The 25276-nt window shown below is 38.2% G+C and overlaps 1 protein-coding gene across 1 annotated transcript; it reads right to left on the bottom strand.

Annotated features, from left to right (window-relative positions):
- Nucleotides 1-1371: 1371 nt before the first annotated feature.
- Nucleotides 1372-14299, bottom strand: LOC140229284 (serine-threonine kinase receptor-associated protein-like). The gene is made up of 8 exons (XM_072309559.1): nt 14211-14299; nt 11799-11945; nt 10715-10850; nt 9134-9215; nt 6057-6229; nt 3708-3845; nt 2686-2822; nt 1372-1875 (listed from the first exon to the last, which is right to left on the bottom strand). Exons 2-8 carry the CDS (start codon nt 11917-11919, stop codon nt 1655-1657), a joined length of 1008 nt encoding a protein of 335 aa, XP_072165660.1. The 5' UTR covers nt 11920-11945; nt 14211-14299; the 3' UTR covers nt 1372-1654.
- Between the last annotated feature and the right edge of the window lie 10977 nt (nt 14300-25276).

The following is a 25276-nucleotide window of genomic DNA, read 5'->3' as shown; positions in this document are numbered from 1 at the left end:
AGCATCAATGCGGTGTTATGAGTCGTATAGGCTTACCCCTAAACATCGTGGTGTCTATTGGGATTAATCAACTGATGACATTACACCAAACAAAACTAAGAATGACTGGCTGCAAGCACCTTGCTTTTGGTTGTTGTTGGTTTTTTTTTTTTTTTTTTTGTAATGATTTAACGGTCAGACTGGAGCATATCCCACCTACTTGTATTAGACATGTCTACAAATTTTTGAAATACATGTATCATCATTTCATAAATCACTATCTCTCATCTCTCTCTCCCTCTCTCCCTCTTATTCTGATATCATTTCAAATTACACATTGTACTTTTCTTGAAGTACTTGCACGAAATATATACGGTGGAAACTCGGTATAACAAGATCCTTGGGACCAAGACAATTTGTTCCTTATATCATATCAGATACATTTTGTTATATCAGTAGTCAATGAGCATTACAAAACAAAGGAAATATATTCATTGGGATCAGAGAAATTAGTTTGCTATACCAGGTATTTTTACATCAGATCTCTTTATATCGAGTTTCCACTGTGTTGTTTTTCAACGGTATTCAATAACAACTTTGATGACAACTGGAAATCTTTGTGTTTTTGCAAAACTGGAGAATGTAAGACCAATTTCAAGACACGAAATAACAAAAAAAAATGAAGGAAACTTTACAAAACTGGATATTCATTCTCTCCTATATGTCCCTCTTTCATGACACTTTCAAATTTTGAATCTTACTTCTGACTCAACCAGCCTCACTTCTGGGGGAAAACAAAATAAAACACTTCTTTGTCAGTAGATGCATTTACTCATGTAATGTACCCACTTAGACGTTTGCTTTTTCAGTCCTGTTGGACCCAAGTCATATTCTCAGCCATTCGTAGCCTTGCACTGTCTTTGTGTACTTATGGGTACATTTTTACGTGATACTATTGACTCAACTTGATCTCGGATCATCACAAGGCGAATGTGGATGACGCAGCTGCCAGATTGAACCTTCTGCGGATGAAGTAACCTGGAGGCTGGGGGGTGGCAACTTGCAGAATCTTCACTTGACACCGATGTCAACACTGCTTTTCCTTTTTTCCCCCCTCTTTGGCCTGAATTCACAACGGTAGCACAATTGAAACCATGGTTTAAACCATGGACAATTTGTATAGAGCGCCAAGTGTCGCATGGCCTATTTCGTTGACGAAATGACCATTTCGTTGATAAAATGTTCATTTCTTTAATGAAATGTTGTCATTTCGTCATGAAATTACAATTTCGTCAATGAAATGACTGATTTCGTAACGAAATAGGCCGTGGGACACTTGGCGCTATGTACAAATTGCCCATGGTTTAAACCATGGTTTCAATTGTACCACCGTCGTGAATTCGGGCCTTTGAGTTTGAGTGCAAGTGTGATCGGCAAACGGTCAACTGAGCATGATGAAAAGATCGCGCAGCAAAGTGCATCCAGGACAATCCGATGCCAGCAGGGAGACAACACTGACCAACTCTTTTAATAGTCCTCCAGAGTCAAGGAATGTGGGGCGACACATGTCCTCTATGGCCAAATCCTCCCCAGCTGTCAAACAAACTGAAGAACGAAGGACATTAAAAAAAGAAAAGAGAAGCGAAAAGGTGGTGCGACGATACCCTGTGATTCGTTAACTTTCCACCTTCACCACCTGGGGCGACGCGGTGTCCGGCTCGGTCGCGGGGACTGCGTCCGTTTCGCTGTCGTCCACCCACTTCCAGAGGCCGTAGGTCTTGCCCACGTTGGTCTGCCAGAGGCGTAGCGTTCCATCCTCGGAGCCACTGGCGTAGAGCTCTCCGTCGGGCGAAAAACGTACACAGTGGACCGGTCCAAAGTGGCCCTTGTAGGATACTGAAGGAGAGGTGGGTTCATAGGGAAAATGTGAATTGAAGAAATTAAGCTCACAGCAAAGTTTCTCTTTGTTCCACTACAAAATATTTATTGGTAATAAAGTAGTCTCAACCTGATGTCAGAAGTCTTGCGTACTCCCGTAGAGACATTCAACTTGCAACAGAGCACCTTGCATCAAGGTTTCATACTGTCCCATAGGAATGTTCAGAACAGCATTCTCATTTTTTCCCTTTTTTTTTCCTCAATATAAACGACTGCAACAAAACTGTGTAGGCCTAATGATGTCAAATTACAACCTTTGAGGAATATGGTGTAATTAGTAAATTTTTAGTATATCTATGTCCAATAAACAAAACAAAAGACAAAAATACATTGTATTTAAAGAACGAAGAGGATGGGAAAAATAAGGAAATTTAATGTAAATAAGACAGAATACTGACGAACAAAATAACATTTCCATAATAATTACTTTCTTGATATTTGCACAGTTAAATCTGACTTTTAGATAACCCGTTGCTATTGCATTTTGCAAGTTATTACACATTTGGGGAAAAGTGAATTGAAATATCACATGAAAACATAACAAATTATCAAATAACAGTTTTAGGGAGAAAATGCATACATTAATTTTGTTTGTTTAAAAGAAAATCATTTTTAAAAAAGGCATTGAAAAATAAAATATTTAAATGGTGTCATCTGTATCTATGTTACCAACATTTCCCTTGGTCTATATGAGTTCTCTTTTGGAACACCTGTTTTGATCATTTTCTTGTGATAATGAACCTAGAATATATGGGGACGATTCTGTACCTTCCTCGTTTCCATCTTCATAGGAGAATTTGTAGATCTTGAAATCCTCTCCCCCGGCAACGTACGTCTTCTTGTCTGGACTGAGAGAAGCTGAGTTTAAGGTGGTCTCTGCTGCGAAGCTCTTGATTTCCTCAAAACTTTTTTTGACAGGGAAACAAGATGGGAAGAACACTATAAGTATCACATTAGGAAGAGCATGCTACCATGTGCAGAGCTACTCCCAACATTTGTCTTGGTCCATGCCCACACACTAATTCCTCACATTCACGCGAAAGGGTGTGCGTGTAATGTCGAGCCATATTCAGATAAAATTGTCTCGGAATATGCACCAGCAATATGCTACTCAATAATTCATAGCAATATCTGTTTTTCAAATGATTTGCTCGATAAGCAAGATTTTGTGGTCATGGCGCACAAAAACACAAACCTGGATGTTTCATGGTCTGATGGCAAAAGTCAGAAATAAAGAAATTTTCATTGGCATAATCTCTGACTGGGTCTGGAATAGCTTGCCTGAGCACATCTGAGCATTATTCTGGGTATTTATTGATACAACGCTGCTTACAATACACATCAACACACCAGAAAGAGATCTTTTTCCAGACATTTAATATGGTCCAGTGCTTCCACACAGATGCAATCATTATTCTTCAGAGAGCAATCTGGATCAAAGACTGACTCCTCATGACAACATTGCAGAGAACTTCACAAGCTCATTCTTGGAGGGGCCATCAAACATTGATTTGAACTTTTCACCCAATAGCTGCTGCTGATTTCTTTACATAGCGCCTTTAAACCACAATCACTGCAGTGCTCAAAGTGATTTATATACCATTATACAAAGTGCACTGCTGTCAATTCCACACAGCTTGTGCACTCATCCCACTCATTTGGATGCATTCCAGCTGAGCTGTCACCTCGCATGTTAGAGGTGACTACTGTAGTGTTGACCTGTCTATCTAACCTCCCCATCAATAGCTTTACTGTAGTTTTTGTCTTTGTTTTCTCTTCTTCTTCTTTACCTTGCTGTATCATAGAAGGAGACGATCTTGCCATGAGTGACCACCAGGGTTGAACCGTCCCACACCAGATCCATGCTAGCATTGCCACAACTGAGCGGGATCTTCCTCACCTCCGCATTGGCGGCGATGTCCCAAATCCTGCGTTTATTCAAAGAGATGCAGGCACATCATCGAGAATGAATACATCTGCTCGTCATTGGGAGAGAGTGAGAAGGATGCTCATGTCACAAAAACTTTTTTCTTTGGTTCGTATTTCAGGATTTAGAAATGGGAGGAATCATACCAATGCTGGCATCTTTCCACCCTGGGCTTTTCACAGTTCTCTGGGAATGAGACAATTTTCCACTCTGTGCCCACTCTACATCACTTGGTACTTCCTGGGTAGAATCGGCTTGCATTGCCTCCTCAGACTTAATCAAAACTAGTCTAAACCTATCTTCAAAGGGAACCTCCAGGTTATGGAACTCTCCAGGCTAAGGAAATCAGCCCATTGAGGATGGGCTGATATTGCTATAACACGTATTTCCCATTGACACTTGCCCGAGTATGCTCAGGACTTGTCCTCAACGGACCAACACTAAAAGGGGCCGGGGGGTAGGGCAGAATTCGCGCCCCTCTTGATGTTTCACACAATAATTCTGTAACGCGAGGGGGCCTTGTCATATCAAAGGCTTCTACTTTTCTTGACCTTTTTTCTCATGTAACTTTTGAGACCGAATTTGCAACATCTGTGCGTACCATTACGAAGCAACACCCATTTTTGAAACTGCATGTCACCAAAAAAGGCACAATTTTGTGATTTTGTTTTGTGTACATTTGTGCTCGGTCATGAAACCCATACAAAATTTGACTATTAATCACTTTTATTGAATTGATTTAATGCTAATTGTGGTAGAAAGGTGGTCAGAGACAATTTCCAATAGAAAAACAAAAGTTGAAAAACAAAGAAATACATAACAATCTCATAATTACTAGACAGGCCTCGTATCTTTTAGACTATCGAGCTTCAGCCCGACAGCCAATGCTGATTTTTATCCCCTGTAGCAGCAGGTAATGCGTATTTATTCAAGTTAATGAATTCTTGCGTGAAGTTGCTCTTATAGTAACTGATTGAAGCCTTTCTCCCCTTAAAAAACAAACAAACAAAAAACACCACACACTAAACACTAGAACACAGAATAACTGGTGCTTATCTATGTCGATGTAGGGCAATTTGTCAATCAGTTGCAATACATTCATAATGTCTAGTTTAGACTAATGAAGCAAACAGGCATTATAGTGGGGCAGATTTGTGAAACAGGTGCTCACTTGCGGCGGAGAGTGTGAAATTTTGTATATAGGGGTATTTTGGGGCACCGATATAAAAAAATTGCCGCAACCAAGAGATCTGATCACTTGGTTGGCTGCCATTTTGAATTTCAGAACAGCCACCATGAAACAGTAGAAAATCCCCATCTCAAGTTCTGAATGACATAGGCCATTGAAATTCGGTACATAAAGGTATGGTAACATGCTGACTTCAATAATAGGTTTATCTGACGTGTCTGACAAGCTCCATGGTAGCCACTTTGAAATTTCCTTTATCGTTGCCATGTTAGAGATTTCTATGTTGGGTTAGTGAGTTTAGCTACCTGATTGAGCGCACGTTTGTAACTGATTGAGTGCACGCTGCTGTATGTACACTGTGACATCAGTGAAAGTGCATTATGCTTTATTTTTGCTGCATTTTATTTGTATGCCCGCGGATGTTAGTTGTGATGCTCGTCTTAGCAACCATTTTGGAATTCAAAATGACGGGCATACCGTTTGTCAGACACATCACATTGTTCCTTTTTTAAACTCAGCATGTTAAAATACCTGTGTGCATCCAATTTCAGCATCATTCGTCATTTAGAACTCCAGACAGGGATTTTCAACATTTTGTCTGGGCAGCCATATTAAAATTCACAATGGTGACCATTCAATGTTTGTCAGACATTTCAAATCAATACATCATTGCATTTAGCATGTCAAAAATCCCTAGTGTCCCAATATTAGTGCCACAGATCATTTAGAATCCAAATTAGGGATCTTTGAATGTTTTGGCAGCCATATTGGAATTCAAAATGGCGGTCGACCCAGTGATCAGATCTCTTGGATCTGGCAATTTTTGAAAATAGCGCCCCAAACTACTCACACACAAAATTTCATACTCTGCCAGATGTGAGCATCTCGACCTGCTTTTGTTACATATCTGCCCTACTATTAAAGGCAGGACTAGAATTGCTCATACCTCGTACTCATTTTTTTTTTCATTCCCCCTACACAACATAAAATCACATTACAGCAGAGAAAGGAACCCAGATCAACCTTAGGGTCTTGTCGTCCCCGCAGCTAGCACAGGTTTTGTCATCAGGAAGGAAGAGAACATTTCTGATGTTATCCTCATGGCCGCTGAACTGAATTGGGTCTTTCTCGGGATTATTCAGGTCGTATATCCGCAGCAGTTTCTCATTGCTTCCCGTCAGTAGCCTGGAGCTATCCTGTATAGACACAGTTAAAGGAGACCTCCAGATGATTTTAAGACTTTTACATCAGAACACCTGTATAGATGGGTTATACTGGGTACAGAGTTTCAGAATTCATAGCGATTGAGATGAGAAAAAAAAAATGTTTTCAAAATTCATAACAAATCACAATGAACAAGAACAATGACATGGCAGCTTCACACAAGAATGCCTTTCGATCCTCAGCAACTGTCTCCTTAAGTTGTGTTAAGATACTATGCATACATGTAGACACTCACCCAGTCACACTCCCAAACACACATATCACAGGCAGCTCACACCCACACAGTCATGCACACTTGACATGTGCTACAATAAAAAAACAAACAAACAAACAAACAAACAAACAAACAAACAAACAAAACAAACTAGAGAAGCACTGAGAGCACAGACCACCGCCAAGCAGCTAATTTCCACCTGTGATCTTGTTCTTCCATAGAGATCAGTAATTTCCACCCATCCGATGCATGCTGAAAATCACCCAAATTCCCAATATAGAAGCCTTTTGTTATGTCATCAACCCTCAGCTGCGCGACACACCTCGCCCTAGCAGAAACTAGAGCATGCACGTTAGTGCGCGTATGAAAACCTCAAAAATGTGCAGCTTGAACTCTCAAGTTCATTGACCCTACCTGCCAAAATATCAAAAATCCATCATAAAATCCATCAAAATTCCTGGATCACTACTAAAATGTAACCATCTGTTCCTTGTGTCATTCTCAACCTTTCCTTTATGTTTTATCCAAATCTGTTCACTATTTTGTGAGTTATTTTGCACACGGACAAACAAACCAACAAACTAATGCCAATGAAAAGTTAACCTCCTCTGATCCCTTGGCTGAGGTAGTGAGGTGTTTCCACTTTCCTCCGAAGATTAAAGCCTGTATCATATTGAGTAGCTACTGTTGGAATATACAGACCTCTAGGATGTTAGAATTCTACCCATTATAATCAATATCATCAATCATCCTTGTGACTAATCAAATATCACTTCAACTGATCATTGTTACAGTTACAGTCCGACCTCTCCCAACCAGACATGTTGGAACCAGCACTCATCCAGATAAGGAATTTGGCTAGATATGGGAGACTCGGTGTATGATACACGCATGCTGTCTACCTAAAGGTAGATACATGATGTTCACTGTATATGTTACCTATTGCAGGTTGCATACACTAAAACTCTTTCTTTGCTATCAGCTCAAAATTTTGGGGGATAGTGAATGTCTGAATGCATGTTATTTAGATGAAAATTTGATGTGAATGTATGTTAATTATGTCGGGAATAATATATGTAATTCATACGAGTTTGTGTAGGAACTCTGTTTGAGTTTAGAATATACCCCTTTTCCCTGTAATTATCAGATTGAAAAAAAAACTAGAAATGTCGCTATGGCGACTGATGCCTCTGCCATAATGCATGATTCTCCCAATAGGCGTATAGTACAATGTCTTCACAATGTGTGATCCATGCCAGTTTCACATAACTGGCAAAATATTGAAATGACAGGTTTGTCAGAAATGTCTTGAACTGGGATTGCTATAATTTTCTAAGAGTGCAGGTACACATATTTGGGAAATTTTGGGAAAGTTTATGCAATGAGTAATTTCCAATGCACGAAGAAAGAGTGTGATGACGGGCATTGAAACCTGGCCTTTGACCCTTAACCTTTGACCATCTGGGAGGAAATTTCCCGGAGAATCTCCATAAGGTAATGCATGTATTAAGTTTTGAAACTAATAATGCAAGCATTGCATATACTAGTATATGAGGGAAATAGTAAAATTTTGAGGAGTTGACCTTGACCTTTGACCCCTGACTATTGACCCATGACCCCTAAATTCCCTAGATAATCCCTGCCAGACAGTACATGCATATGTACCAAGTTCCACGAAGATACATTGAAGCATTTGAGAGAAAAGTAATATTGCAACATTTTCACCTAACCTTTGACGTTTTGACCTTTGACCTTATGACATGAAACTCTCTCTGGAGAATCTTTACGCAGTAGTACATGTCCACACCAAGTTTCAAGAAAATAACTTCGGGCATTGCATAGATATGGGGGAAATTGCAACATTTGTAGCATTTGACCTTGACCTTTTGACCTTTGACCTCTTGCCAATGTCACTAAAATCTACTCAACTAATTGTCCTATCATACATCATCCTTGGACCAAGTTTGGTGAAAGCTGCTTCATCCAGTTTTGAGTTATCACGGAAACAGATAAATTTTAGGATTTGACCTTGATCTTTGACCTTTGACCTCTGTCCCATTTCACTGAAACACTAATCAAGTAATTGTCCCATCATACATCATCCTCCAACAAAGTTTGGTGAAATTTGCTCCATCCAGTCTTGAGTTATCGCGTAAACGGATACAATTTCATGATTTGACCTTGACCTTTGACCTTTGACCTTCAGCCGATTTCACCCAAAATCTAATCAAATAATTGCCCCATCATACTTCATACTTGGACCAAGTTTGGTAAAATTCCAGTAAATATTACTCAAGTTATCGCGTAAACGAAAGCGGACGGACGTACGTACGGACGTACGGACGGACGGACGGACGGACAACCCGAAAACATAATGCCTCCGGCACCACTTCGTGGCGGAGGCATAAAAAAAATCATGCCGACATCGCATCCGAATAATAGAGAGATTCCGATAAAGGGAGGCTGGATAGGAGAGGTCGGACTGTATCATCATAGTCAGTGTATCATGATGAAGATGATGATGATGATGATGATAAAGATGATAATGATTATCATTATCCTCATCCTTATCATTATTATCATCATCAGCAACATCAGTACATGTATTGTCATTATCACTGGCATTATCCTTATCATTTGGGACTTCCCATTTTGAACCCACCTTTGAAAAGTCCACAGCCTTGACAATGTGCTTGTGAGCAAAGCTATGCAGGGCTTGTCCAGACACCGAATCCCAAACTTTTCTGTGAAGAAGTAGGATGATACAAGGACAAGAGCCATGAAAAGAAAAATTGTATTTTTACGCCCAAAATACCCAACAGGCTGGCTACATCCATTCTAGCAGATTATTTGCAAATCAATTTGGGAAAGATTGAAACTTAAAGTGAAAACAAAGTTCTGGTAAGGGCCTGAGAACCCGTCTGGCACCATTTCATATTTGCTTACAATATATCGAAAGAGTCTACAAAGAAACTCACCTGGCTGACGCGGTTTGCCAGAATGATGAGTCGTTTTGGAGTAATTTGAGAAAAATAATAAAAGTCGGTAGACCGACTTTTATTCCAGAAGGCTCCAGACTAACTCGGTCTCAGGGAAAACTCGACCCTATTTCAGACAATTTACACACAGTTCATGATCGCCATGTTCATCAGTACTCTATACTACGGGTACCAAACGAGGCCTTGATGAGCAGACAGGAAAGTGCGTGCTAATCCTGTACAAAACAAATGGACAGCGCGCGGTCCTCAAGCCTATATAGTATACACACATCACCTCAGTTGCTGAGACGCGCGGTCTTTGAAGTTTTTGTTGTTGTTTATCAAGCGTCTTTGATTGTTTTTAGAGGTGCTTGAGAGGCGCACACTAATTTTGCATGCGCGCCAAAGAGGTTTTTGATACGCGCGTTGTAACAACTCGGACCATTACTGCGAGTAGCCAGAAGGCTACAATGTAGTTTATACAGGCCGCTTCCATATGCATAGTTCAACGCTGTACAATCCAGAGGGACAACCAATACAACTCATCCCGTCGTCAAGCAAAGCGAGGCCGAGTTATCTCCGAGTCCGAGTCTAGCCTGACCCCGTTCAGGCAAGTTCTGAGACTGAACGTTTTTGGTTGATATTTTCCATTTTCGTCGTTACCCATCGAATATCTTGTTATTACAGCGTTATTCTGCACATTTCCTAGGCATACGTTCACATTTTGGAGCAAAATTTGACAACTTTTGCAGGCGTACCAGAACTTTGTTTGGGCTTTAACTTTGGCAGGAGTTATTTGCACTTTTATTTGCTGTGGTAGATTTGAAAAAGAAAATGCTCCATCAGATGTTTTTCTTTCACTGGCACTGAAATAAGCATTTCAAAATAATACTTAAAAGTTTTGTTTACCATTGGGAGCAGTGATTTTAAAAATGTTCAAGTTATCGCATTTGATGCATATGTGTAGGTCATGATCAGTTGTATCACAAAACACCCTACCACATAAGAAAAAAATTTTGCAATAAAGCCTAAAATATAAGTAGATATCACTATTTTTCTGACTATACCATAACTGTAGACAGTTTAATCTAGAAACAATTTCATTATAACTATTGTTCACATTTTGCATATTTAACAATACTTAAAAATGATTACAATGATTAACATTGGCTGGTGCACACAAGAACGGTGCACACAAGAACGGTCTTAAATGTCTTTCAGTCTGCCGTAGGTGGCTGAAAGTCAGATCAAATTTTCTCCCTTACGCTGTGAAGTCTGCTGCTGCAGTGGCTGCCCTGGTGGCCTCCTTGTTGAGTGCCGCACCCCACACTGCTCCCTTGTGACCATCGAACGTTCCAATCCAGTCCCCCGTCTCACCCTGTCTCAGCATGGGCTTGCCATCTAGGAGGGACAGATGATGTCAGATGTGTATCAACCCTTTATCAACCCTGAATGGTCACTCACCAGTGAGTAATGAGAAGTATAAAAAACTTGACCCTATGATAGTGGAACATTTTGTTATGTTTGGCCAAGAGAAGCAAAGTTTCTAGAACCCCTCATGGGAGAATCTATTCATGTAAACAAAAGCACATAGTACCACTAGATAAACCAGTGATAATTTACACGCAATCAATGGAAATCCTTTTCACTTCAGAGCGCCGAAAAACAATTTGTACTTACAGCTGTAAGGCTCAGCAGAGCTTTTGTGATAAGTTGAAAGTTTGTATTCTCTACTTTCACTCACCCATATACATGTACATTCTGCATGTAAGTACATGTGCAGATATGATGACTCGAGGATGAAAAGCTCAGTTTGAAATGCTATTTTGAGGGGCTGTCAAAAGTCCCATTCTAATGGCTTGCACTCATTTATATTGCTGATGGTGGTTGTGTTGATCATGCATAAGGGTTGCAATGACTGATCAGAAGATTAAAAGGCCCTGGATCAAACTGTGAGAAGCTGGGATGAGAGAAAAACAAATCGGAACTAAGCTTTGGTATATCAAATTCATCAATCTCAACGTGCATATGTGGTGACCTTTGTTCCCAATATATGGCAAAAATTGTAATTTTGTGTCTCCCTGAAAATTATATAATAGTAGTTGACTTTTAATGGCATTTTAATTATGCATCATGGTTAGAATCAAACATCTCATTTATTTTTCTTTGTCTAATTTTCATGTTGTCTTGATTTGACACACTAGAGTTTTAAACAAAGGCTAGAACAACTTCACTGCACTCAATTCTACTGCGAACGCTAACTTAAAAGAGATCTAATGAATTCCATAAAATTCTTCCTGATTTCATTAAAGAACAACAACAACAACTTATATTATAATAATAACTGACCTTTGCAAGCACTGATCATAAAGTATCCATGATCTTGAATAACTTCACTGAATCCAAGGTGGACCACTGGACGAGTATGACCAGGACAACTGATTGCCGACTGTCGAGACGTTAGGGACATGGTGACTGCTCTGTTAACAGAACAGACTGGAAGCAAAAACAGAAAATAATGTAGATCTTCCGGTGCTAATGCCGGGGATGGTGGGTATTTAGATATGCAGTACATGGGTTACAGGTTTTCTTTGTTGTTTGTGGCCTGGTCATATCAACTGGCTATGATTATTATCATTAAATCAATCAACTGTTGAAAAAAAAAAAACCCAAATAAATTCAAATTAGAACTCTACCTGCAAAACACATCTTTCCATTAAAGGGTGTGTACAGTTCTGGTCGAGGTGAGGATTTAGCTTTTAATGTTTTGCGAGATATTCAGAAACCACTCTATGAGATGTCAAAGAGCATGCAGTTCTAAGGGGTATCAAAAGTTTATTTGATGAAATTCGGTTTTGAAATGGCTGAGATATCCAAAAACAAGGTGAAACAAAGAGATCCTAATAAAGTTGTGGCAAGTCGCCTTTTATTATTAGCACTTTTTTGGATATCTCAGCCATTTGAAAACCAATTCAAATAAATGTTGAATCCTTCTTAAAATTACACGCTCTTTCATATTTCACAAGAGGCTTTTCATTATCTCACTTAGGAATGTTCAAAACATGAATCCCCACCTCAACCAGTACTGTACAGTCCCTTTAAAATATGAAGAGTACACAACCTTTTTAAATGAATTTAAATGTTTTATGACTTACAAACTATGCACATGTGCATATAGCAACGATCATGATAGGAGATTGGATGGTATCACCAGATGCTTTTTTTTTTTGCGTGGCTCTGAATTCCATACTCAGAGGATGAAATTTCTGCCAAAAATAACAACAGTTATCCACAAAGTCCTAAAAATTACAAATTCAGCAAAATTATGAAAATTATTCACTCTGATTTTTAGAAAATAGACTTCAAGTATACCCCTCTAAAAAAAGTTGTCTTTAGCGCAGTGTAAAATTGCAGTATAATTCCGGACACGATTTTCATAATGGAACAATTTATGTTTTTCACATCTTGTCACTGCACTAGAATCACAATTCATACTCACGATTCACCATACACATTCTTACCGAGCAGACGACAAAGATAAAATCAGAAAATGAGGCTCAAATTTCGTATTTTACGTTAAAAGGTCTAACATGAACATTTGGAACAGTTCACGTGATAAAAACTTGTGATAAAAATTAATTGCCATCTTCCTCCAAATCCAAAGTGAATTGTGAATTTCTTAGCATTTTTACATTTTTGTGTCATATTTTTTTTTTTTTTTTTTTGGCGATTTTGGCCCATACACACTCTGTGAGGCTATTTTACAAAGTCCCGCATGTACGGAATGTCATTTATATGCACAAATTTGTGCGTCCAGAATCTGGTAATCTGGTAATATCATACCTTGTAATACCATATCTGTATATAAAACCATTACTAAATTTATTACAAAATGTAAATCTTTTATCTTGTAACTCTGTAGAGGTCTATTAACATGTAGTCAAGTATTACAATAGAATTATCAGGGTCTATATTTCTATCTAAATCAAATCTAGATCCTATCTAAATTCTAGATCAGAATGTAGATTTATTGCCCCGACACTGAACAGCAGTGAATGAACCTATAGTATTGTTAGATTGGGTCTAACGGTTAAACGTCTTACTATGTAACATTACAACCGTAACACTAATAACAGAACAGGTTAGGGTTAGAGATTTTACAATTACTAAGGCTTCTAATTTACAAATAATTTATTTATACGGTCTACCATGCCCATGGCCCATGCCGTGGTTATAGAGTCTACCGGTAACAGTAAATAGGCCTAACAATCAACATACCAGAACTCGTTCTACTCGCTCGGCTATATTCGTAACGGTTAGATTTAAACTAGAATTTACTGTGTTTGTGGCCGGATAAGATGACGGGAATGGCCATGGATGGACGGCCAGATAAAGTTTACAAGATTTTGCAAAAACTGGCAGGGTTCTATACAATCCTCAGCGTAAGCTGGTACTTGGTAGTACTATATGAAATAGTCTACTCCAGACATTCATTGATAGATCACCGGGAGTTCATTACATGCTGTGTAAATTTATACAGTGCAGTGTTGTGTACGTCCGTGTAACACGTGCAGCCCTAGAACTATGTGAACACGGCGAACATGTGAATGCTACGGAAGCTAACAACAATAGGTGTGCGTGGGACTGACGTCGAATGAACATACGAAAACTTAAATCTGAATGCGACTCAAATGTTTTGATGTAGAAAAAAAATGATACAAGTCAGTAAAGAATGAGAACATTTACTTTGTGCAAACTTACTTGAGTAATCTATTCTGAAAGACTTTACAACACTGACGACCAAGACCAATTCCAGATCCAAGTAGCAGTCAGCGCACAGCACACACAACACACAGACAGCACATTCGATCACCTGCCAACTCAACCTGAGTTAACCACCCCATCGACAACCCGACCGCGACCATCTACTACCGGTAGGTGTTACAAAAAACATTTCCCACGTTCTAGTTCCAAAATTATATATCAGATAACACTAGACATTGATATGATCAGTTGCTGAATAGTGTACAATTTTGTTGGAGGTTATTTGGAAATGAGAGCATAAATCAGTTTCATTAAATTCAATATTTATTTTTATAACAAACGAAAACAGAAAAACTGACCAGAAATCAATATTATTTATTAGTGGAAAAATTGAGCAAAGAAAATGGGATTCCATCGGCTAATAAATGGAATCCCATTTTCTTTGCTCAATTTTTCCACTAATAAATATTCATTTTTATGTTAGGTTTCATATTTTGCTCTATTTACAACACTCTGTTGGCCCTACAAAATTTTAATTTTGCACAGGGGTAATTGGTGTGTATGGGAGAGTGTGGTTAACACCCAGACAATGGTCCTGAACAATGGTCAGGGTTTGAATGCTCTATTACATATTCATGAAAAATTCCACTATCACAGCTAGTCTTTATTCATCCTGAAATGTATTATAGTGTATGCAAGCACATGAAAACATGTGCTTATTTTTGTTCTTTGTTTTTTTATGTGCATGCATTTTACCCTTTACTATGACTTCAGACTAGCTGTGCCCAGGGCAATCCGTCATGAATTACAACGTGTATCAATAAAGCATTCATGTGCCTTGGAGCAAGAGTCCAGAAGCCTAGTCAGCTGAGCTCTGAAAAGGTGGTATACGTGGTATTCATGTCTATTGTTCAGGGTCATTGTAAGCACACACCCATACACATTATTGGTTGTTGTGTAAAGTTCCATTTTGTACAGAGGGTTCAAATTTGACCAAAATCTGGAACTTTAACTTTAAAATTAATCATGGATTTAACGAAACTGATTCATGATCTCATATTCAAATCACCTCCAACTAAATTGTACACTATTCACCTATTACTCAATATCAATGGCAGTATTATCTGATATACAGTTTTCGAACTATTAGGGGATATCTCACTGAGCGGCGAAAGTTTGCGAACGTAGCGAATTTGAGATTTCGCCAGGGTTCGTAAGTAATAATAATAATAATATGAACACTTGTAATGCGCCGATATCCATCATGAATAGATGCTCATGGCGCAAAAAAAAAAAAAAAAAAAAAAAAAGAGAGAGGTAAAGGGTTGCAAAAGGTTCGTTAACAGTTGCAAGAAAGTTCGTAAACGATTTTTATTGTCGAAAGCAGTTTTTCTTCTCGCAAAGAAATTTTGAACATGTTCAAAATTTCTTTGCGAATTTGTATTTTACACTTTCAAACATTCGCAAAGAATTCGCAAGGACTCGTAAGAATTCGCAAAAGGTCGTAATACGGTGTCGCTAACATTTTTATTTGATTCGCCACTGCTAGCGAACAAGTAACCATATGGTTCCTTTATAAAAGCTCCTGAAACAGGCAAGGTTCCACTCTAAGAAAGTTCTTGAAGCTCTTGACATGTCCATCATGTAAATATTGCTGCAAAAACTTTTCATATTGACCAAAGTCTGTCTTCTGCAACAACCACTCTCGGACCCAAACAGTCTTTATAAACCTTTTTTCTTCCTTTCTTGTTTTTCTTCATCTTCTTTCTCTTAAGCTGCACGATAGCTGTAGCAGCAGCCAGGCAAAGCAGCTCTTCAAGGATAGCAGCACGTTTAGCCTCTTCCTGGCAGAAATTCATTTCAATATTCTGGAAATCCATCTTGAACGGTGGTCACAAGATATCTGAATGCAGTGGAAGGTTGTACGTTCGTTTTATGGGTCTGACTATACATAATCGCCTGGTACTTTTCCAGGTTCCAAAACATTCGCAAATAATTGTCGCAAGGGATTTGCGACATTCATTTCAATATTCTGGAAATCCATCTTGAACGGTGGTCACAAGAGATCTGAATGCAGTGGAAGGTTGTACGTTCGTTTCATCGGTCTGACTATACATAATCGCCTGGTGCTTTTCCAGGTTCCAAAACATTCGCAAAAAATTTTGTCGCAAGGGATTTGCAAACAGTTGCTAATATTTGCAAAAACTGTCGCTAACATTTGCAAAACTGTCGCTAACATTGCTAACAGTCGCTAACAGTCGCCACCTGTGTTTCGCAATCACTTTCGCAAACATTCGCTCAAGTGTTGCTAATTGTCGTTAAACATCGCTAAACGTCGCTAACTGTGGCTAAATAGCAGACGCGAACCTTGATTTTTCGCAAACATTCGTCAAAAAAAGTTGGCGAATCTCAAATTCGCTACGTTCGCAAACGTTCGCCGCTCAGTGAGATACCAGCTGACGATCAAGAGTGGATTTTTTTTATTTGTGTGTGTGTGTGTGTGTGTGTGTGTGTGTGTGTGTGTGTGTGTGTGTGTGTGTGTGTGTGTGTGTGTGTGTGTGTGTGTGTAACACTTAGGCCTGCTAGTAGGCCCTACTTTGGATAACTCGACACCGATATGGTCATTTTTTTTTCTTCTCCTGTTTGGAATACCGTCGATCATGATCGGGTCGGGAGCCGCAGATTGTTTGGTTTGGTTTTTTTTTTCGTTGTTGTTGTTTGCTTGTTTTTTTTTTTTTTTGCGGGGGGGGGTGGGGTCTCCAGGGGCGGATCCAGGAATTCTGTGAAGGGGGGGGGAACTAATATTTCTGGTGCCACTTCCAGAAAACCACTGAAAATAATCTAAAAGTGAAACCTTCAAGTCATGGGTGTTGTGATTTTTTTTCCGACCCCCCCCCCCCCATTTTCTTGGTCCATTTTTTTTAAAACCCATGTGTGCGTGTGCGTGTGTGTTGGGGGAGGGGGAGACTGCAGCCCAACCCCAAACCATTTGGTTCCGCGGCTCCATGGATGATAGTCGCGTGACTATGATGACGCCTGATCAGATTAGAGCATTCTTCCCCATTGGCTCGAATGTTTCCTTTCAAAGAAAGCGTTCCATTCCAGGTCATGCAATGTGTATCAGATAGTTGCACAGTTCTAAGAAATGGTGGCGAACATAGTCCACCATCGAGCACTATGCCCTCTGAAGTATGCGAACTTTGTGAAATTTCATGCACAAAAAAAAAAAAGCATCAGACCTACTGAGGATTGCTATGCAAACGCTGTCATAAGAACTTGACCGCGGCTGCTGATTTTATATACAAAAGAAATTTCTTTCTCGGATTTTTTTTTATTATTCCATTAGTCACTGATGATAACACAGGTCAATTGACAAATCGTTGACTGACCCAGGAGAAAACCTACTTGGTCTGACGAGCTCTCCGAAAATATTCAGTGAATTCACTGAAAGACACCAGCCAACAACTCAACTAACGCCCAACCTGGCCATTAACTTTTGATAGCTCGACACCGACATGATCAAGTTTTCTGTTGTTTTGAATACCCTTCATACATAGTCATAATGAAACAAAATGGTAGTGGGCGGATACGTTCGTGTTCACATAATCTTATTGCAAAACATCATATCCCTTCTCTATTGGAATATCATCAAGCAGACCTGTCGTTAAGAATATCTCTTAAAGTGACATAATAATGTTTTGTTGCTTTTCTCTGTAGTATGATTATTCATGTAGATATATATATACGGGAAAAATGACAAAGAACGTCCGTACTGTTTATCCGACCTTATCGAAGTTCGTGTTAATGAAAGACGTAGACGTTGTTATGAAAGGACGACAAAAAGGAAGTTACTAATTTGACTTTTAACAGCAACTCAATCTATTGTTCGCCTGAAGATTTTTGATTGATTGCCAAATTATAAAACATTCAGAGCTCCAGAAGAAATAGAACAATAATATTATGACATAATTGTTTATCTGCAGGCTCAAAGTCAAGGATTAAACCGTTTTGTAAGGTATAGACACACTTGAGTGACCTTTTCGATACAGTTACACAACGCCAATAATAGGGGACATTTGCATAATGGTTTTGCGTGTCGTCTTAGTCACCCGGAAGGAAATAAGTGACCTTAGAGGAAGACTGGCGCCATTACACAAACCCTTCCAATTTCCACCAATGACGTGACGTATATGTAACTTTGATTTCGTAGCAGAACATTTTTTTTCTACATCTTATATTATGTCAGACTGTCTGTCGACTTTAGAGTTCGAATAATGAAAGTGAGGATCGAACATAAGATGAACGTTTTAGTGGATTTTTTTTTCTTTGCTTTCATGTTCAACTTTTGTTTACATGTTTTGTTCATGAAATCCGTCACATAAGAACAAACGACCAGCAAAATTTGACTTGCTGTCAAATGTTATAGCAGTTTGAGTGCTAGTAAGTTAGCAAAGTTAGCCCTCCAAGCCATTTTCAAAACATTAATGTTAATCGCGTGACTATGGCATGATGACATCATTTCGTTTCATTTTCATTTCGTTTATTTCATTTCCAGCAATGCAAAACATTTTCATACACAAAATAGCACATCATATGGATGTAGCATTTTCCCGTTAGTGCGTGTTGTGCACAAGTGTTGGACACAACTACAGTTGTGCTTCAATTGTCATGCAAAATAGGCATCTACTATTACGCAAACAATGTCGTAACACGTGACCTCAGCTGCCGTTATGAGATACATTTAGTTGTTGATTTTCCTTCTTTTCTCATTCTTAACCCCCTGACGATACCAAGAGTTAAAGGGCTCGTATGGTTTGGGTTGAGACCTAATGTCAGGTTTCTAACATTAAATGTTGGTGATATATTGAGAAACCTCTTATGAAATATCAAAGAGCATGTAATTCCAAGAGGGATTCAACGTTAATTTGATGAAAATTGGTTTTGAAATAACTGAGATATGCAAAAGAGAGCAACCGTATAAGGTGGGACCCACCATTTATTAGGATCGCTTTGAATTATCTTGTGTTTGGATGTCTCAGCCATTCCAAACCGATTTTCATCATAATTTAAACTCTGAATTCCTTTTAGAACGGCATGCTCTGTGTTATTTCACAAGACGGTGTCTTGGTATCTCACAGAAAGTTAAAAGCCCAATCCTCATCTTCAACAATACTATTACGTCCCTTTAAATAATTACGTTGTCTGATCAATATTGCGAAAAAAACTTTCACTGAATGGCTGCATTGCCTCTCTTTCCAATTCAAATTCTCATTTTTAATCTTTCGATAATTCTTAAAGGTATATACAGCCGTGGACTGCAAATGGGCACCGAATGCATGTCGGGGAATTCGAACAGTGTAACGGAATAGTGACAACTTAAAACGACAACTTATTCTTTGAATAAAATGATTCAATAGATTTTAGTCCATGTTCAAAGCAAAGTCATGAGACAATGAAAATAATCACGGGCTCTTTCATCAGGGTCCAAGAAACCTGCATCGAAAATTTTTTAATACCTAAGTCACAATCGAGTAAAGGATCACTGTTAATCGAGCAAGCTATATTAACGTGATATAAAAACACCTCAAAATTTGGACACGACAAAAGGAATATCAGGAACCGTAAAAAAACAACAACACATATGAAATGAAGCTTTTATCCTGACTCAAGTTCCGTAGGTAATGGCAAATAAACTTTGACAGATGCTCCTGTGATATTACAAGGCCATCTGCTGATGAAGTCGACGGAAATCCGGATAGCGTGCGAAGGGGGTCTTCCCCTTCTCGTAGGACTACTCGTGATGAGTGGAGCAGGTGTCGTGTTATATCGAAATGAGCGTAGAACACACTTCCGCACCCTTAGCGACGTGATTATCAATGGCAGAGCACATTCAGACCAAAAATAGCAATAAAGCAAAGGAAGAACCTGGAAAATTCATCATCAAAATCGGAAAAAAAGAGAAAGTTACAAAACTTCAAGGTTTTACTTGTGCGTTTTAACCAAACAAGATAGTTGCAATGATCTGCATTAATTTATATTTATGTTTCCAGTAACAGAGCAGACACCATGTCCCTATTCGCCTCGACAGTCGGCAATCAGTTGTCTGCAATGAGGATACAATTTAGTTGAGGACACCTCTTTCATTGGTTTATACGTAAATACACATTTTATAAGTGATCATGTTTTGTGTCCCTTCTTTAGCAAAATAATGTAATCCTCTCCCCCACTAAAGTTGTTATGAAAGGGGAAGTCTAGACGATTTTCATAATTTCTTATCATGTATATAGCACATAAATCGACAGTTCCATGTAATGATTTGTGGAATTTATTGTGATTCTTTCGCAGTTAAAGAGATCGTATAGTTTTGGTTGAGACCTGATTTCAGGTTTCACAAAAACATTTTTATTAAGATAATGAGAAACCTCTTATGAAATATGAAGGAGCATGACTGTAATTCCATTAGGAATTCAACTTTTATTTGTTGAAATTGGTTTTGAAATGGCTGAGATATCCAAAACAGAGCGATTCTAATAAAGTGTGGGACCCACATTTTATTACGATCGCTTTTTTTTTATTTGTTTTTTGGATGTTCCGTCATTCAAAACCCGATTTTCATCAAATAAACTTTGAATTCCTCTTAAAATGGTATGCTCTGCACCATTTCATAAGTGTTTTCTTGGTATCTCGCAAAAAGTTAAAAGTCCAATTCTCATCTCCGCCAATACTGTACCATCCTTTTAAATCGATACTCTAATAAATTCCAAAACAAATTACACTGAAGAAAAATGATGACATATACTCACATATTTCAGAAGCGTAACAATGTAATTTCATTATAATGCCGCTTGCTTAACAAGTTCACCTGTGTAGAATTCATGCATGCTTTCTTCTTTTGTTCTGCTATTAGAGTCCCAACTTATGTAATCTATGTCATCATCCTTGTTTATTGTGATTTGATATAAATTTGGAAAGCATTCTTATTCCCCAGCCTAACCACTAACAAATTTTAAAAGTCTGTACCCATGCAGTATAACCAATTTATTATTATTCATGTATATAATGTAAAAGTCCTAATTTGATAAAGCCTCTACGATTCTAATCGTCTGATCTGTACGGCCAAGTTGAATTGGAAATTTTAAGTGAAGCTATTTCATGTGCACTCGTTGGATTGTTCCATTGCTTTTTCTTTTCTTTTCTTTTCTTTTTCTCTTTCAAGACAAGCATGATGATTTTTCGCAATGGGAGTATATGTATGATACTTGTTATACTTGACCCCATGCCGTGTACCCATAGGCTTATAGATGGTATATTTGACCTCAAAGCATTAAAAAGGTCTTCATTTGTTTCACAGGATAACTGCAAAAAGAAATTGGTGGAGACAGATTCAATCAATAATTATCACATTTCAATTCAATTCCATTCAATTCATTTTTTCCCCAACAAAACCTAACACATAATAATTCAGGAATTATATCATAGGCATATATTCGACTGTGCACAGGATAAATGGTATTTGAATACTATTTGATAAAGATATACATGCATACCTGCAAAATACAAAGTTATTGAGAGGTTCACTAAAAAGCATGCTTGTTTATTATGAACCACTCAAAAGATTCTTATGAATATGCTTATTTAACCGATTAGATTAACCGACCATTCTTCCTTTTTGTTTTGTCTTCAGGGGCGGATCTAGCATTTTGCTCCAAGGGGGGGGGGGGGGGGAGAGAGGGGTATATCAAAATTACGACAATTCTCTAGCCAAATCGGCTGTCAAGCCCCCCCCCCCCCCAAAAAAAAAAAAAAAAAAAAAAAAAGAGGAAAAAGTCTTCACATTTTTTGCTTTCTACCTTTCACTTGAAAGACGGGGGGGGGGGGGTATAGTTAAACCCCTAAATCTCCCCCCCCCCCCCCGTGATCGGTGAGGTTCACTAAAAAGCATGCTTGTTTATTATGAACCACTCAAAAGATTCTTATGAATATGCTTATTTAACCGATTAGATTAACCGACCATTCTTCCTTTTTGTTTTGTCTTCAGGGGCGGATCTAGCATTTTGCTCCAAGGGGGGGGGGGGGGGAGGGGTATATCAAGGGGAGAGGGGCCCACATTCTACAAGCTCTGTCTTTTTAGTGGGTCTCTCCATTTTTCGCACTTTAAGCAAAGTTATACATGTACTATATACTTCTGTTTTTTTTTTGTTTTTTTTTTTTACTATAATGTATAATTACTATGTGGTCCTCCTCAATTGTTTTATATACTTTTCGATACATAATGTTATGCTTACCTTATTCTCTGTTGTCAAAAGAAGTGTAACTTATATGTTTTGTCGAAAAATGAAATAAACTTTGAATTGAAAAAAAAAAATCAAAATTACGACAATTCTCTAGCCAAATCGGCTGTCAAGCCCCTCCCCCCCCCCCCCCAAAAAAAAAAAGAGGAAAAAGTCTTCACATTTTTTGCTTTCTACCTTTCACTTGAAAGACGGGGGGGGGGGGGGTATAGTTAAACCCCCTAAATCTCCCCCCCCCCCCCCCCCGTGATCGGTCACTGGTCCTTCAAGATAGTTCATGGAATCAAATTTCTATTACGATGTTTACAGACATCGATTCCCGAGTACTGAGCAATAGATTTTGTGTGTAAATACCGTCCCCTCTAGTAAGAGGCAAAACACTCTGTCCCTCGGAAATGACATAAAATGGAGGTCACGTGTGTGAGAGAATCACAACTCGTGCACGTAAAAGATCCTGCTTCATTTATTCATCGTTTAAAGAGCTGGGTGTAGAATGATTTTTTTTTTAACTTGGTTTTGGAGTTATTAAGCAAACTGGCAGACCATTGACCCATTGATATATGAAGATACCCAGTTGATATTGCATAAGCTCAGTAGCAGTAAGAAGATTCAATGCTCTAGAAATCATTCGAATCACTTTATTATGAATAGCTATAAATGTTTGATATTTGAAGTGGACGTGTTTTCCCATATCATTATATTACAGTGCGATAAGAATGAAAGAATGAGAATAAACTGCAGTATTCGCAAGATGTTATACTCGGCAACAAACTATGTGAAAATCTACCTATGACATCTGTTTTCTTCGAAATTCTGCTTTGAACCTCATACGATACTTTCACGATAGTCAAGAATTAAGATATATTCCAAGAAAGTGTATTACAGAAAACACTTGGAACATTAACACCATTAAAAAACAAGACTGATTTTGTTAGATCAGCATGATCATAGACGATTACCAAATATCATATAATTACATACATTGACACAAACAGCGAGTCTTATAATCATCATTTAACCACTTATTCATACTAACTAAATTATGATTTACTGTATTACATAATGAGAGTAAGCCATGATCAGAGCAGAGGATGTTGTGCCATCTGTATATAAGATATAAGAAAATACTTCAGTGACATACTTATGTCATTGGTGTAAATAATAAAGAGAAGTGGTCTTAACAAGGACCCCTGATGTGAGACACCACAGACAATTTCGTTGAAATCTGATAAAATGGACATACATTTAGGATACTGAAGGCGTCTTCTTATTATTGCCGAAGCCAGCGTATCTCAAAATAACTATATTTTTACAAATGACTTAAGTAATTTATATTTAATACAATAGCTGTAAAAAAAAAACACCCTTGAATAATATATTGTTTACTCATTATTTATCTAGCGATCCACGTTCCACAAGCTTTGCTTTTTAGTGGATCGCTATTTTCCATAATTGAAGTTATTTTCCGAACGCTCACGAGGTATACATGCATTGTTCCTCGTAATTATTGTACATATGTTGTTGTATATAATTTATTTCGTATACCACATGAATTTTTTTGTAAACGTTTGGACAATATCATTTCGTGACATGTATACTTTCTATTATGTTTTGATTTTCGTTGATTGGAAATAAACTATGATTGATTGATTGATTGTTTAACGGCAAAACCAGTCATTAGCGACTCCACGTATTCCATAATGACTTAATGTTTATAACTAAATATAACGATTAATGGTGTCAAATGCCTTTGAGAAGTAGACAAATACACCAGCTAGAAATTAGTTTTCTTCAAATTCATCAAATTGTTTCCCTACGAGCTAAAGGAGTTTAATCATTATTCCGGAATCCATATGGATGATCATTAAAGATATGATTATCATTCAAAAGGAAACAAAAGTTATCGTCAAGCCATGCTTATGCTGAAAGTTTTCTGCATCCTTGGTGAATTAGAATGTGCTGTATCTTTTAACGCATACAACCATAAAATAAAATGTTGTGTATAATAACTATACTGCAGTATTACTTGAGATCCTTTGTAATCTTGTTATTTTTTAAAGTCCATACTGCAATGCTTGTGTGTGTGTGTGTGTGTGTGTGTGTTTTGACTTGAGGAAGCAGAATGAACACAAACAAAAAGATACATGTATAACATAAATGGTGACAATAAACGTATTTATTCTTTTCTTGTTCTGTACACTAATTTATTGCTCATGCTATTTCGAGATTCCTTTATGTGGTTAAAATAAATCATTAGTTTGAGAAGTTCGAAGCAGAGAGTCTCTCAGAAAGAGACAGACGAGGCCATCTTGGTAACTTATAATTAATATGTTTATTGTTATCATCATTATTCTATCGGAAGCTGACAAGAATTCGCGTTCGATCCTGTATGGGGAATAGATAATTATCTCTCATTTTTTAATTATTTTGTAAGCACCCTCGTGGCGGCTGGTAAATCATGTTTGGAAATTTGCGTTGCAAGGACGCTTGAAGATGAATGATTTAAATGACAAGTGTGTGTGTGTGTGTGTGTGTGTGTGTGTGTGGGAAGGGGGGAGCTCTATTGGAGAACAATGGACAAAGGCTTGGTCATCGATTTTGAGGGAGTCGGGACTGAGATGGACGAAGTCCGAGCTGGAGTGATGTAATGTTCATGGGCTTTGACCATTCAATGACGAGCTCCAATATCGATCACTCCCGATGGGTATACATTCTCCTACGAGCATCTTCTTCAGTGGTGTTGTAGTAGAAGACTTTCACCCAATACATTCT

The sequence above is a fragment of the Diadema setosum genome, chromosome 5, assembly GCF_964275005.1.
Source record: "Diadema setosum chromosome 5, eeDiaSeto1, whole genome shotgun sequence".
NCBI classification, from domain to species: Eukaryota; Metazoa; Echinodermata; class Echinoidea; order Diadematoida; family Diadematidae; genus Diadema; species Diadema setosum.
This window is presented reverse-complemented; position numbering and strand designations above follow the sequence as displayed.